The sequence below is a fragment of the Brassica rapa genome, chromosome A05, assembly GCF_000309985.2.
Source record: "Brassica rapa cultivar Chiifu-401-42 chromosome A05, CAAS_Brap_v3.01, whole genome shotgun sequence".
Classification (NCBI taxonomy): Eukaryota; Viridiplantae; Streptophyta; class Magnoliopsida; order Brassicales; family Brassicaceae; genus Brassica; species Brassica rapa.
Window position 1 is genome coordinate 1024459 of NC_024799.2, and position 16607 is coordinate 1041065.

The following is a 16607-nucleotide window of genomic DNA, read 5'->3' on the forward strand; positions in this document are numbered from 1 at the left end:
TAAAACTTATATAAACTATAATATATATAACATATATATATATATAATTCTGTACATATATGTATATATATGCATATAACAGATCAAATTTGATATCCGTTTCTAAAAATATTGGTATTTGTGATTTGTTTTTTTTAATTGTATTTTAGTAGTTGATTTGTTTCGTAGAGTTACAATGTCCATATTTTTTGGTTCAAATCAAAACAGATAACGAATTGAATCAAAACTTATAAATATTTTGCCCAACTTTATCCGTAAACAATAAAAATAATATATATATATATATATAGTTTAGCTTTTGATTCGTTATTTGTTTTGATTCGAACCGAAAAATCCAAAGTTTTATTTGAACCATGCACATAAGTTTTATATTAAAAAAATAAAAAAGTATATAGTGTGAACACATTTATGAATATAGTGTGAACGCGTTAACATATTTATTATCAAATCATTGTGAGGCTGCCACATGTATATTATAGTGTGAATGCATTTATTACAATGCTTCTCTTTTAATATATAAGGGATATGTGTGTGTGTATAAGATGTATATGTGCACATTCAAAGCCAGCTATCACAAAAAGTTGGTGCAAGTAGCTTTTTGTAGGATTAACTCACTACGTTGCTTGGATTCTAGATTTTTAAAAAGTTTAAGTACGCATGACTCATTAAATGAATTTAAGCTACCCAAAATTCAAATATATCATATGTGTAGTTTATTAAAGATTTAATCAATGAAATTATCGAGTTTCTTTATCTTCTATATAAGACATAAATAAATAGACTTCGAGTCTGTTCTGTACTGGAAGTTTGTAACTGGACTTCCACGTTGTGGGTTTAAGAACAACGTTTCAACCTCATCTCAATATCGATTATGTAAAATGTAAAGAGTACATAATGAACATCTGTTCTTTTAGCTGACGCCGCGACAGCGTTGGGCGACACAAAAATACACTACACAGTAGCTTCATCTTTTTTGTTACTGTGGCTAAAATAGAAAATCAAAAACGCGGCGATCAAATATTGGAGACTTTTGTGACGCCATAAATTACGGCGGCAAGAAAGTTGGAGAACGCGGATGTTTTTATAAAGCCAGCGACACAAACTTGAAAGACGATGGCGTTAATTATAATATTTTCTTCGTGTTTTTTACCCGCTGATCGCTGCCGCAGCGTCAAGAAAAAGAACAGCGCTAATATAAATATACATTTGATCGATTAGTGACAGGCTCTTTAACATCATCCTCCTCCCTTATATTTATTTAACTTAGTTATAATTGTCGGACCACAAATTATGGAAATAAATTATATGTATGTGTGTTTGTAGAATGATTCAAATAAATTTTAACCGAAGTAGGAGTTGTTCTCACTTTCAATCTCGCCGTATTCTAGTGCTCTTGTGGTTGGTTGAGAGTAAACACAAGAAGATGGAGGAGGCGGAGGATGAGCCGCCGTAGGTTGCGGTGGAGTTGACGGCGTTTGTGGTGGTAGTGCAATGACGGAGACGCCGCCAGAGTTGTGATATTGGGAATTGGACGGTACGATCAAAGTGGCGACAGCTTCTCGTTGCTTGTACTTGAGAATCTCAGATCGTACGGCCGTAAGCTCGGCTTGTAAAGCTTGAACTTGTTGTTGTAGAGCTGAGATTGCTCCCATGCAACCGTACACTGGATCTCTTAACCTCACGTTTGCTTCATACACGAGGCTATTTGCCGCGTCTGCTCTCTGGCCTTCCGGTACCTCCTGGTTAGTGTTAAAAATATTAACATTATGAAAATAATGCCAAAAGTATTTTTTTTTTTTTTAATGATATATTTTATAATGAAAGCCAGACAGACTAGTCCCCGTTTATGTTACGACCAAAGAAACATATGATCATTATCACTATAAAATGATGATATTTGTGTTTTGTTATTACCATTAGCATCTTGGAGACGTTGCTAGCTCCAAAGACTTTGTGGACCGACGCGAACTTAAGAGGCTCATATGGGGAGAAATAAGGCGAAAATGGACATTCTTGAGCGCATCGTCTGCGCAGAAGTTTACATGCCGCACAAGGAGTAATGGTATTGAGGGCTCCAGGAGGACCAGATATATGTCTTCTAATTCCTGCCATTTGATTAGGCCAAGCATCTGCTTCTCTTTTGATCTTCTTCCCTATCTCTTCAAGTCTCTCCCTAAACAAAGGAACCAAATAAGAACTTTAGCTTGGTTAAAACATGACTAAAAAGTGAAAATGAACCATATCCACCAATTTGAGGGTAATTAAAATTAAATCATTGTAAAGAGAAAAAGGGTTTCACTAGTGAGATGTTCACTTTTTACCTTTCTCTTGACATTCAAGCATGCTCTCAGATGATCGAAAGAAAAGAGAGAAAAGCAGAAAGAAACAAAAAGAGAAATATTAAAGTCAAGTGACTTTTAAAGAGGGTGTGAAGGAAGATTGGTAAGGAAGGCTTTAAAGGCAAGTAAAATACGAAGTTTAAAATTTACTAATCACGATATATACCTGTGTCAATATAAAGATAGATATATAAGAAAATGTTGAGGCTGGGTTGAATAGACCTTTCTGAAGGAGATGAAAGGGGTTTGGTAGCTCGAGAAGCAGAACAGTGTCTCTTTTAAGATGAAAACAACTGAAGATATCTATAGTTAATGAAAGACTGAAGAACTGTATTTACAGCTTAAGCACGTGACCCGTGAGGGTTTTTATTTTTATTTTTGTTTTGACCTTATGAATCTGATGATCTGTGTTCAGAAAAAAAAGTTCTGATGATCACACACAATTATAATCATATACAAATATGCATGCATGTAGTCACTCATTCATCGGCCAGTCAACAACAGGTGGATTTTGTGCTTAATGCCTACTTTAAATATTTTTGTTTTCCCATGGCCGCATGTGGACTTTTTTTTTTTTTTGATAAAATGTGAATTTATACCAAAAGGAACAGTTTTGTTTACATCAGTTCGGCGAAGCTATTATAGTTTCATAAAACCCAAAAAAAAAGTGGAAAAAGCCTACATGAAACTAGGGGAAGAGATCAGGTAATAGATCAGTTACTCATTAGCAAACCAGAGGCTTAGAAGATTTCTGAACCCCTTGCGGTTGAGACGAGCCAAGATTGCATCCTTGATACACCTGTCAATCTGCCTAAACAGTAGAGAAAGTAGAAGTGATGGGCCAGCGTGGAGTCGCGAGTTCCGTTCACGCCAAATCAGATATATTGTAGCCTGGAAGACCGCATGTGGACTTTTGCTTCACATTTATAACGCTTCTGCTTTATTTTTAATAGGAATCAAATTTATACTTCTTAGAAATCAAATTTACGTTTTATATTATGTAACCAAGTTTGCAGGTAATTCTTTATGGCATTACAGGATTATATATATGTCTACACCGTTGCACGCGAATGGACCGCCTGACGATACTAAACTGATCAACGATAGCTTAATAGGTTTGAAAGTTCATAACAGTAAAAATTTGGTGAAGCATTTAGAAAACATATTATTTGTTATTAACTATAGGCCCATATATATACTCTGTAGACCACAGTTAGTAGTACCAAACATTTTATCAAATTTCCTCGTCAATCGTTAAAGGTTACTTAAATCTTGAACCACGAACACACATCTAACAATGGCGTAGATAGCACTTGCGTAAAAATATGTATCATGGAGAGGATTAAGTCAGCTTGGCTTTCATATTCGAAAAGATATCATGGTTCAGAATTTCGGTGTTACAAAAAGGTAATATTGTTATCACAACGATATTATATATTTGTTAATATGCACTTTATAGATTTGAGTTCAGATGGTGGCATAACCCTGAGATTAACATCCATAAGTTATATATATATCTTGGTAACTGTAAAATAATAATTATTCAATTTATCTCCAGTTTCAATTCAAAATCCAATAGAAAGAAGAATATTGCTTAGACTCTAAGAAAGTTTTGCACTTGTATATTCTTGTTTGACCCGTATTCGTAGCCTAACTCGTCGCCCCGTTGTTCTCTCTTCTTTGTATTAAAATTTAGAGTTTTTATTCTTAAAATATTAAAATTTAAAATTTAGAATTAGCAGAGAATATTATTTAATGACATATAAAATATAATTTAAGTGTTACTTGCAAAATTGAAAAATCGAATTACAAATATAATTTGGGCTGGACAATATACTTATTTTAACATGGATCCGAGCCCCATTGGACCGTTATTTTGTAGGCCTTACCCCCGAATTATGTGTCTGATTAACTATGTGGTTGATTAAACTACACTAAGATATAGGATACACACAATTTGAAATTTTGACACCCAAAAAGTTGCATATTCTAAGGAAATCTTCTTTTGGGAAAATTACTTCTGTTGTTAAATGTCATACATGCACAAATATCATGACGACAAAAAAAACTACTACCCACAATTTCAGGTAACGCTCTTTGTTCTCCTTTTCTCTCTATGAACTTTGGTTTTTAAAGGACAGTCGTTTCTCTTTTCAGTTTTCGCACAACCCAAAAAGCCATATTAAAAATAATAGTCCTCAAGATTACAGTTGCTTCTTGAAATTATTTATTACATTTGAGATTAAGTTAGGAATTGTGTGTCAAAATTTTGCATTGAAATCTAAAACAACACTTACTATAAAAAGAGAAATATGATTAAAATTATAGTTAGCATCTTCAAAACGGTTGAAAGGTATCAGTTCATTGTTGTTTCTTATCACTGTTTTTTGTTGACGTTGACCATTCTGGTTTTGGTTTTACTGGTTTAAACTGAGAGAATGAATATGTTTTTCAAAAACCAAGGGTATATGAATAGAGTCAATAAATGGCACATGGTCAGTTAATCATCCATATTTTTTTTCGTCTTTAGTTCTTAGATAAAGCTTGTCGTTCACATAATAAAATTTGACGGCTAATAGTAAATTCGAGAAAAATAAACAAACACATTTCGGCGAAAAAAAATCTCAATAAACACCCCATCGATCGATTTAGTTTTAGCGTAACAAAATATTCATTTAAATTTCATAAACTCCAAACAATGAAATTACTAAAGTTACAACGAGCAATATGATCAAAACATGTGATCATTAGCAGTGAACACGATCAAACACTAATATGTGTGTTCAAAGAGGCAAAAGTCAAAACATTAAAAACAGTGAAGCTAAAAACCAAGATCCTAGGTTTCATAACAACAAACGAAATAAGACAACATGCCATTAAATCAATCTAAGATCATTACGACTAGATCGGTTGCTAAGAACAGAACTCAAAGCTCTCTTCATACTTCCCATTGATGAGCTAAACCCTCTTTTATAATACAACGTTGACGTCGGAGACGATGAACCAATCTCTTCCTCGTCGTCATCTTTAACGTACGATCTCGAGCAAAAAAGAAAACATTTGTTGGCAGGATACACTGTTTTAGACCTAGGAGACGAGGACATAGAGGAAGAAGAAGACGACGTGGTAGACGACCAAGAAAACGAAGGACACGACACGTGATGCTTTGCGTTGAAAAGGGTCTTAACTGATCGAGTTTGTTTCGTTCTAGCTTTGCTCAGTTTGTTCCCGGAGGACAAGGATGAGGAGAAATATGACGGAGGCGGCGTTAACGGCGGAAGATGAAATGATTCAGAGAAACGAGGGTGTTTTGGTGTGCCTGGCCGTGTCTCCCACAAAAACGGCACGGAAGCTCCGCCGTAGTAATAGATTCTTGATGATGTATTGACCTGCGAGCTCTCCTTTACGATTACATTTAAAGATCTGACTACGTTTGTGTTGTCTTCTGATCTTTCTGACATTGTCATTAAATGTTTGACGTGATCTAGCAAAACTCCCTCTCTTGGATATGTTTTGAGTCAGGTTTTATCAGAACTAAGCTACGAAAATGGAAATGCGAGATCCGAAGACAACGAAGCTTCTTCAGATATGAAAGAGAGACAAAGGTGCATCTATTTATGAAAAGTGATGCTTTGTTAGTGTAAGAGAAGTTTGCGGAAGAATTAAAGGATCTCTATTTGCATGGAGTGTCTAAGCAAGCACATGTCATGTGTTTATATTATGCTTTCTTGTATTTTTTTGTAGTCTGTATTATTTTCTGAATTTTTCTATTGGCGAATTTCACATGGATGATCATATGGAATATATAGGATACTCGAAAATAATTGCAGAGGGCAATAAATGGTTAGATAATAAGTGAGTGGGGGCGAATGTGTATGCGACTTAATATTGTTAGATGTTACTATTTTATTTACTCATAACATGCATTAACATTACTCCTAGTATGTATGGTCTTTTATTGTTCTTGCTACTGACTGAACCTAGCTAGAAATCAAGTGAATTCATGTGGTAGCTGCATACAATATCCTGTAAATTAAAAACCGTGTGACAATTAATTTCGTTGAAAATGATATACTGTAGGATACAAAAGAGGGGTAAGCAAGGTGGATGACTGTGGATCGCTGGATGTACAGTTGAGCCGTATTAATGAATAGGAGATGCCGTTCCTGGACCGTACTGAGATTTGCTTAAATTCGATAGAGAAATATGAAGACAAAGTTAGTTAGAAAATATAAGACGTATAGCTCCTCTTATTTATTTCATATATCCACCCTATATACGCTAAATGTATTCTACATATAGATTTAAGATAAAAACAAAGTTACAAACGACGGTCTAGACAATTGTTTAGGCCAGTTCAAAAAAAAAAAGAAGAAGATCAAGATGTTTAGGCAGTTCTAGTTCAAGAGAGCAGTCGGTTGGGTGGTGTAGCTAGGCTATAGATTCTAAACGGCTAATATGAATTCTAGACGGTCACTACTCAGAACCAGAGATTAAATGGCCACCTAAACCATAGTGATGTACTCAAACTATATAACCTATTTTTAACACACTCATACACTCTTTTGTTACATCTGTACAGTCTACATATGTTTTGTTACGTTGGTTTTGTTTTTCGAATTCTACTTATATAACGAAAGTAAAAAAATTGGTTACCGTTTCAAGATTGAATCAGATACTTTCTCTACAAATACTATCAACATTAATTCAATCTTATCCAGTATTCAATATCTGTCCTCCTCTATGGACATATGGTTACCATTGCAGTTCCTGAAAATCTTGGGAAGCTAGTTCTCAAAGGTTTAAATACTGGCTCAAAATTTCAACCACTGTCATGCATATGTATTGTGCAAACATAGTTATTCCTATATTAAGATGAAAAAAGTGATTCCCTATATTATAATTTTTGTTCGACTTGTATACCTTAAAATGGTTTAATTCTTTAGTAAAAAATCAAAAAAAATATATATTGCAGATTTGAAATGCTAGGAACTTTATAAAAAAAGAAGATTTTGTAGAACAATAATAGCAGTGCGATTATTGTGCTGACAAGGTAACGTTGAAGCCACATCAGCTCTCTTTTAATGACACGGCAAAAATCTGCTGACAAGGCAACGTTGTCATTTTTGCCACGCTGATCTTGTGGTGGAGATCTCTCTGCAGCCCTGGAAGGTGTTCAAGCCAGACGGTGTGATTCTGTTCTCGGACATTCTCACTCCTTTTGTCTGGAATGAACATACCTTTTGACATTGTTAAAGGAAAAGGCCACATCATCTTCAGCCCGCCGCAGTCAGCTGCTGATGTTGATCAAGTTAAAGAATTCATACCGGAGGAGTCCGTTCCTTACGTTGGAGAAGCACTCAAGAGATTAAGAAACGAGGTAGTCATAATGATAAATGCTCTTAAGCTCTTGATTATTAGATACTAAGTCTCCCACGTCGGTAGTTGAAAAAAATCCTAATTAATATATAAGATAAATGGATCAATTCACTTATATTATACCAGAACACTTATATCAGAACACTTATATCAGAACATGTTTTGTTTTCAGGTGGGGAATGAAGGTGTTGTTCTTGGTTTTGTTGGAGCTCCGTTTACTCTTTCCTCCTATGTAATCGAAGGTGTTTCGTCTAAGAACTTCACACATATCAAAATATTAGGTTTCTCTCAACCTAAGGTAAGGTTCTTAACCTTTAAACACTTGGTACAAACTTTCTCAGATGTTTGTTTCTTTCTTCAGGTTCTACATGCTTTACTCCAAAAGTTCACAACGTCAATGATCACATACATACGCTACCAAGCAGACAGCGGAGCTCAAGCAGTTCAAATCTTTGATTCTTGGGCCACGGAGCTAAGCCCTGTGGACTTTGAGGAGTTAAGCTTACCTTACCTTAAACAGATAGTTGAAGCTGTGAAACAAACTCACCCAAACCTACCTTTAATACTCTACGCGAGTGGATCAGGAGGCTTACTAAAGAGGTTGGCTCGGAACGGTGTGGATGTTGTGAGCTTGGACTTGACAGTGGACATGGCTGAAGGAAGGGACAGGCTAGGAAGAGACATAGCGGTTCAAGGAAACGTGGATCCGGGAGTTTTGTTCGGATCTAAAGAGTTTATCACAAGAAGGATTCAAGATACTGTGGAGAAATCTGGGAGAGAGAAACATATTCTGAATCTAAGACATGGTATTAAAGTTGGAACACCTGAAGAGAACGTTGCACACTTCTTTGAGGTTGCTCAAGGAATTAGATATTAAAAGAGAACAAGTACACATTCCCTTACTGCCTTACACTAAGTTTTGTTCTTAGAGATGTGTAATCTTTCGTGTTTTGGAAATTAAATGGAATAGAATAGCGATTACACGTCTACTAAAATGATGTTTTTGTTCTTCACTTCCCTCCCAGACGCAAGGTAATGTCAATGATCCTGTTCCTGACTGCTGGATACATGTTTTTACTTTCACTCTTTGGTTTATAATCAAACTTCGGTTTATTTGTAAATCGAAATATAAAAATATTTCAACTCTAAATTTACAATTGTATAGGATATTCAACTCAAAAATATTTTTATATTTCTATATAAAAATATTTTTATTGGTAAACAATCACCATCTACGAAATAAAGGTAATGATTGTTTCCATTAGTTTTTGGTTTTAGTTTTTAGTTTTTAGATTTTTGGTTTTTGGTTTTTAACTTTTAGATTTTGGTTTTTAATTATTAGCTTTTGGCTTTCGGTTTTGGTTTTTAGTTTTTAGATTTTGGTTTTGTTGTATTCTTAATTTTTTTATAAAATAAGCAATACATTGTTTTAAAATAATAAAAAGTAGTAATAAAATATTATATATAATGAAGTTTACACTCTTTAGTGTTGTTCATAAATTTCTACCATATTACAAATTTGTATTAATGTATTATAAGCTCTCTTTCATTGTACTTGAGTATCGCCTCTAATTTTTAACAGTTAATTTGATAAAAAATCATATATTGTCTAAATCAGTAGACTTACCACTATGAAATCTCTATCTCTAGAGAAATAGACACAAAACAATTACAAGCCTCTTTGGCCATCATTCTATGTCAGTGTAGGATGCAACTATGTCATAAATCAACATATCATATTTTTGATTTTTTCTCAAAATCTGAAGATTAACCCCTACGAAATTGAGTATTTCGGTGAGTGCACTATATATTGAAGTTTACACTCTTTAGTGTTGATTAATTTTTTTACCACATTCGATATTTGTAGAAATATATTCTAAACTCTTTTTCATGGTAAATAAAAATATCTTTAATTTTTTTAAGAATTAATTTAATAAAACTTTATATACTGCTTATATCAGTGGACTGACAACTATAAAATATATATTCTCTCTAGAAATGTGCACAATAGAGATCTCAAACCTCTTTGACCATCATGCTATGTCAGTTCATGATGCACTTATGCAATTAAACAAGACTTTCATATTTTTTGAATTTTCTCAAAATCTGAAGGTTAACCCCTACTAAATTGAGTTTTCGGTAAATGCTCTATATAAAGAAGTTTACACTCTTTAGTGTTGTTTGAAAATTTTTAACTACATTCTACATTTTTCTAAATGTATTCTAAACTATATTTCATGGTACATGAGTATAGTATCTAACTTTTAACAATTAATTTAATAAAACTTCATATATTGCCTAAATTAGTGAACTAACGTTCATGAAATTTCTACTCTCTAGAGAATTGGACACAAAAAAAGATTTCAAACCTTTTGGACCAACATCCTATATCAGTGCATGATGCAACTATTCAATATCCCCCCCCCCCCCCCCCCACGAAATTGAGTTTAAAATTTTTAACTCAATTTACACTCTTTAGTGGTGTTTAAAAATTTAAAACCACATTATACATTTGCATTAAAGTATTCTAAAATCTATTTCATGGTACATTAGTATTGTTTCTAATTTTTAACTGTTAATTTAATAAAACTTCATATATTTCCTAAATCAGTGGACTTAATCACTATGAAATCTCTATTCTCTAGAGAAACATACACAAAAAAATTCCCACCCTCATTGAAAATCATCATTTGCCAGTGCATGATGCAACTATGCAATAAAGCAAGATTTTCATATTTGAATTTTTCTCAAAATCTGGAAGTTAACCTACGAAATTAAGTTTTTCGGTAAGTGCTCTTTATATTAATGTTTACACTCTTTATTATTGCTTAAAATTTTCTAGCCACATTCTACATTTTTAATAATGTATGTTAAATTTCTTTCATGGTACATAAAAATCGCTCTAAATTTTAACAATTAATTTTATAAAAAATCTACATACTGCTTAAATAATTGGACTAACCACTATAAATATATATTCTCTAGAGAAACGAATACAAAAAATATTTCAAACTTTTTTGACCATCATCCTATGTCGATGCATGATGCAATTATGCAATAAAACAAGATTGTCATTATTTTTGAAATTTTCTCAAAATCTGAAGGTTAACACCCATACAAAATTTGATTTTCGGTAAATGCTCTATATAATGAACTTTTCTCTGTTTAGTGTTGTTTAATTTTTTTTAACCAAATTATAATTTTTTATTAATGTATTATAAAATCTATCTCATGGTACATGAGTATCTTTAATTTTTCAACTGTCAATTTAATAAAACTTCATATATTGTCTAAATCAGTAGACTAACAAAAAAATCTCTATTTTCTAGAGAAACAGATACAATAAAGATTCCAACCCTTTTTAACCATCTTCCTATGTCACTTTAGGATGCAACTATTCCATTAAGAAAGATTTTTCTTTTTATTTTTTTTATCAAAAATCTAAAGGTTATCCCTACGAAATTTACTTTTTCGGTAAGTGCTCTATATATTGAAGTTTATACTCTTTAGAGTTTTTATAAAATTTCTAACCACATTATACATTATGTATGCTAAACTATCTTTCATGTTACATAGACATCGCTCTAATATTTTTAAAATTAATTTTATAAAACGTTTTATACTGCTTAAATCAGTGGACTAACCATTATTGAATATCTATTCTCCAGATAAACGGACACAAAAATATTTCAAACCTTTTTGACCATCATCATTTGTCAGCGCATGATTCAACTATGCAATAAAACAAGTTTGTCATATTTTTTTATTTTTCTCAAAATCTAAAGGTTAACACCCCTACGAAAATAGATTGTCGGTAAATTCTCGATAAATAAAGTTTACACTCTTTATTTTTATTTAAAATTTTCTAACCACATTATACATTTGTCTTAATATATTCTAAACACTATTTCATGGTACATGTGTATTCTCTCTAATTTTTAAACAATTAATTTAATAAAACTTCGTATATTGCCTAAATTAGTGGACTAACGCTATGAAATCTCTATTATCTAAAGAAACAGACACAAAAAGATTCCAAAAATCTTTCACTATCATCCTATGTTATTGCAAGATGAAACTATGAAATAAAGCAACATTTTCATATTTTTGATTATTCTTCAAAATCTGAAGGTTAACCCCTATGAAATTGAGTTTTTTCGGTAAATGATGTATATATTAAAGTTTACACCCCTTAGTGTTGCTTTCAAATTTCTAACTACATTCTAAATTTGTAATAATATATGATAAATTCTCTTTTATGGTACATAGACATCTTTCTAATATTTTAACAATTACACTCTTTAGTGGTGTTTAAAAATTTATAACCACATCATACATTTGTATTAATGTATTATAAACTCTCTTTCATGGTGCATTACTATTTTTCTAATTTTTAACTGTTTATTTAATAAAACTTCATATATTACCTAAATTAGTGGAGTAATCACTATGAAATCTCTATTCTCTAGAGAAACGTACACAAAAAAAAAATTCAAACCTCTTTGAAAATTATCATATGTGAGTGAATGATGCAACTATGCAATAAACCAAGATTTTCATATTTTTTTTATTTTTCTCAAAATCTGAAGGTTAACCTATGAAATTAAGTTTTCGGTAAGTGCCCTTTATATTGATGTTTACACTCTTTAGTGTTGCTTAAAATTTTGTAGCCACATTCTACATTTTTAATAATGTATGCTAAATCTCTTTCATGGTACATAAACATCGCTCTAATTTTTTTATAAATTAATTTTATAAAAATCTACATAGTGCTTAAATAATTGGACTAACCACTATAAATATCTATTTTCTAGAAAAACGGACACAAACATTTTTTACCATCATCCTATGTCAGTGCAGGATGCAATTATGCAATAAAACAAGATTATCATTATTTTTAAAATTTTCTCAAAATCTGAAGGTTAACACCCATACAAAATTTTATTTCTGGTAAATGCTCTATATAATGAAGTTTTCTTTGTTCAGTGTTGTTTAAATTTTCTCAACCACATTATAACTTTTTATTAATGTATTATAAAATCTATTTCATGGTACATGAGTATCTTTAATTTTTCAACTGTTAATTTAATAAAACTTCATATATTGTCTAAATCACTGGACTAACAAAAAATTCTCTATTTTCTAGAAAAATAGACACAATAAAGATTTCAAACTTTTTTGACCATCATCTATGTCACTTAAGGATGCAACTATTCCATAAAGAAATATTTTCATATTTTTGTTTGTTTTTTTTAATCAAAAATCTAAAGGTTAATCCCTACGAAATTTACCTTTTCGGTAAGTGCTCTATATATTGAAGTTTACACTCTTTAGTGTTGTTTAAAAAATTTAAACCACATTATACATTATTTATGCTAAACTATCTTTCATATTACATAGTCATCACTCTAATATTTTAAAATTAATTTTATAAAATGCTTTATGCTGCTTAAATCAGTGGATTAACGCACTATAAAATTTCTATTCTCTAGAGAAACAGAAAAAAAAAATCCAAACCTCTTTAAAAAATCATCATATGCTAATACATGATGCACCTATGCAATAAAGCAAGATTTTCATATTTTTGAATTTTTTTCTCAAAAACTGAAGGTGATGATTGTTTAGGAAGTTGTATATTTACTAAACAATTTTTATATTTATAGAGTTGAAATATAGGATATTGTATAGGATATTCAACTCAAAATATTAAATTCTAAAAAAGGAAATTAAACATGATCTTTAAAACAAAAAGAAAATTATATAAGGAACAAGAAAAAAAAGATTTGGTAAAAAAAAGATATTAAACATGATTGTTGATATAAAAAGGAAATAGTAAATTGAGTAACTTAAAATATTTAATTTTAATAATAAAAAATAAAAATAAGAGATAAATGTTTTTTTTAAAACTTTATAAGAGATAAATGTTGGAAATAAAAGGAAATAGTGAAGAGATCACTCTCAATTTTTCCTTTTTTGGGCTACCGACTGAACTGTATTCTTATAAATAACTCAGCCAAGACTCCACCATGAACCATATCAAACAAACCTAAATAGATACAGAGTATTATCTGAGTATTATGGAGAAGATGAATGGAGACCAAAGTAAATCAAAGGTTGATGAATCTTCATCAAAGTCTAACTATGTTCTTGGTCGTGAAGAGGGATCATCTTCATCTTCCCATACCCGCGTGAACAATAATCTCCGGGAACAGCAGAGACTCATGATGCTTCGTTCCCCAGGCATGCCTCGTCCTCATCCGGCTTTCAACCAACATGTCAATCACATGTACAATCTCGAGGAACACCAGAGACGGATGCTTCATTATCATCGCATGCCTCATACCGATCATCCAAGCAGCAGCTCCATTGACACTGTGAAGGCTCGGGTTTATCCGCCTGGTTCACGGTTTCTTCCAACCAACTTGGGGTGTTTAAGGGTTCATCTCCGCAACAAGGTAGACAAGAAGAAGAGCGGTTCCATAACAACTTTGGATCTGTACGAAGACGACCCGTGGCTTCTTGATCACGTGCAAAACGATCTGTTCCCTAGAGGCGAGTGGTACTACTTTACTCCTAGGAACAAAAGAGGTGCCACTTCATGTACCAGGACCGTTCGGGGAAGAGAAGGCGGTACATGGAAAACCACTAGTGGGAAAGAGCCGATCAAGGACAAAAACAATAAGGTGGAAGGTTACGTGCAGAGTCTAGTCTATAACAAGACTGATGTTAACGGAGATATAAAGCCTACTGGTTGGAACATGAAAGAGTATTGCCTTTATGAGGAAAATCAAGACGATTTGGTCTTGTGTCGTCTAAAAGGTAATTTAGAAAAGAAAGGGTTCGCTGAGGAGGTGAAGAACAACATCTTATCGAAACAAGTGCAAGAAGAACAAGAAGCTGGTGCTAATAGAGTTGATGAGATGAGGACGTTAGAGGAAGATCATGGTGAGGCCACTCAGCAGAAACAAGAGCAAGATGCACCACGGGTTCTAGTTCCTTCTCTTCCTCCTCCTCCTCCTCCTCCTCCTCCTCCTCCTCATGAAGCCACGGATCATGGTGAGGCCACTCAGCAGCAGCAACATCAAGATGCACCACCGGTTCCAGTTCTTGAAGGTCAAGATTCAGGAATGGAGACGATGATGATGATGATGTCGCAGTACAACGGCAACAACTTCATGACAATGCTAAAAGAAGATCATGGTGAAGCTACTCAGCAGCAGCAGCCACAAGAGCAAGATGCACCACCGGTTCTAGTTCCTCCTCCTCTTCATGAAAGTCATGAACTAGGGTTTGAGACGATGATCACGATGCGACAGGATGATCATGGTGACGCCACTCAGAAGCAGAAACAAGAGCAAGATGCACCACAGGTTCGAGCTCGTCCTTCATGGTTTTGGACGCCGAACAACGACAACAACTTCATGCCGGTGTTGGACGAAAACCAACAATATCAGTTTGATGATTTAGATTTATGTTTTGAAAGTATTAAAAATGATGCCAATGAAGCACATTTACAACCGGTTTCTCACGCTCAAGATGCAGTAGGAGGATCTTCAGACTAACTCATGTTTACTTCAGTTTAAGTTTCTTTCTTAGTTTGTCGGTGGAGTTTACTTTATATTTGCATTGCATGAAAACGATTTGTACCCCTCTCCCTTAGTTTGATTTGTACCCCTCTCCCTTACTACTCTCTTTATATTTACCTTGTAGTCCTTCACTCAATTCAATAGAAGTTGTTACTCATGTTTGCTTCATTAATTTGTTGATCTGGCAAAATAATGCAACCTGAATACTGTTTTCCTGGTGGAATGAATATGAATATAGTTTGAAGCAAGAGTAGTTACTTTGACTTGCACAAAGGATAATTTGGAGATGTGGGTTTGATTATCTCAAGATACCTGTTATTAATTACCTTTTATACTATACATACTAGTGGTTTCAAAAATATATGACTTTATGGCTCATTCAAGAAGTAGGGTTATTGTAAAGAAAATAAGTTAGATAACAAATAGTATATTCAGTTTTTCCTACTGTATTTATAGCTTTATATAATGTACAGTGGACATTTTTACCGTATTATTGATTTTAAAGATAATAGTATAAATGGATCTGACCCTCCTTCCTTTGAATAGGATCTGATGAGTTAAATATGCCTATGATAAGGCAAAGTATATCATGGAGATGAGGACCTGGTACTATGGTAGAGAAAGAAGGTTATTCCTTGGTTTATAACAATAATGGAAAGGCTAAGGAAGGTTACTCGTGGATTTATAACAATGGATGGAGACTATACAGTCAAAACATGTATATAGAATTGATGGAGTGAAACAAATCACAAAAATAAAGATATCAGTAGAACAAAGTGCATCACATTCGACTTCTTGTTTTTGATATTTGCTGCCTGCTTAGACTAATTGTATTAACGAGATTAACATTTCAAGTAGTTTTCCTTTTAGCCGTTTGTTTTGGTAGGACACATGTAAAGGCTATTAACATGGTAATCTGTCAATTTCTTCAAGCTAATTTAGAAGTTAGACCATTTTCTAAAACTCTTAAAACAACTACAATGTTTGTTTTAGAAAAGAAAAACAATTTACTCACAATCATGAAAAAGCTATTTATACTCTCGTCTATTATGGACATATATATGTTTGAATAGCCTACGTACACTCATCATCACGTCTTACCGACATGCACTCAGCACTCATAAGGATTTGAGTAATCAATAATTTGAAACTCTATTGTTAATATACAATATTTTTTTATTTATAATATACGTATATATATATATATAGTTTTTCTTGCAATTAAAACAAATCATAATTAAAAGTACTTGTAATCTTGCAGATCCGACCCGATCCTCTCAATAATAGTATCAGTTTCTGTCCA

The 16607-nt window shown here is 32.8% G+C and overlaps 2 protein-coding genes, 1 long non-coding RNA gene and 1 pseudogene across 3 annotated transcripts; 1 reads left to right on the top strand and 3 right to left on the bottom strand.

Moving 5' to 3' along the window:
* Nucleotides 1-410: 410 nt before the first annotated feature.
* On the bottom strand, nucleotides 411-4757 carry LOC103866506 (LOB domain-containing protein 15). The gene is made up of 3 exons (XM_009144445.3): nucleotides 2322-4757; nucleotides 1915-2173; nucleotides 411-1739 (listed from the first exon to the last, which is right to left on the bottom strand). The coding sequence occupies exons 1-3, from the start codon at nucleotides 2333-2335 to the stop codon at nucleotides 1341-1343; spliced, it is 672 nt and encodes a 223-aa protein (XP_009142693.1). The 5' UTR covers nucleotides 2336-4757; the 3' UTR covers nucleotides 411-1340.
* Nucleotides 4758-5009: 252 nt separating this feature from the next.
* Nucleotides 5010-6117, bottom strand: LOC103866507. Its single transcript, XM_009144446.3, has one exon. The coding sequence runs from the start codon at nucleotides 5804-5806 to the stop codon at nucleotides 5216-5218; it is 591 nt and encodes a 196-aa protein (XP_009142694.1). The 5' UTR covers nucleotides 5807-6117; the 3' UTR covers nucleotides 5010-5215.
* Nucleotides 6118-7090: 973 nt separating this feature from the next.
* LOC103867731 lies at nucleotides 7091-8910 on the top strand (annotated as a pseudogene).
* A 1636-nt stretch (nucleotides 8911-10546) lies between these two features.
* On the bottom strand, nucleotides 10547-13791 carry LOC117134305. The gene is made up of 2 exons (XR_004458550.1): nucleotides 12814-13791; nucleotides 10547-12735 (listed from the first exon to the last, which is right to left on the bottom strand). It is a non-coding gene; the product is annotated as an uncharacterized LOC117134305 (long non-coding RNA).
* Between the last annotated feature and the right edge of the window lie 2816 nt (nucleotides 13792-16607).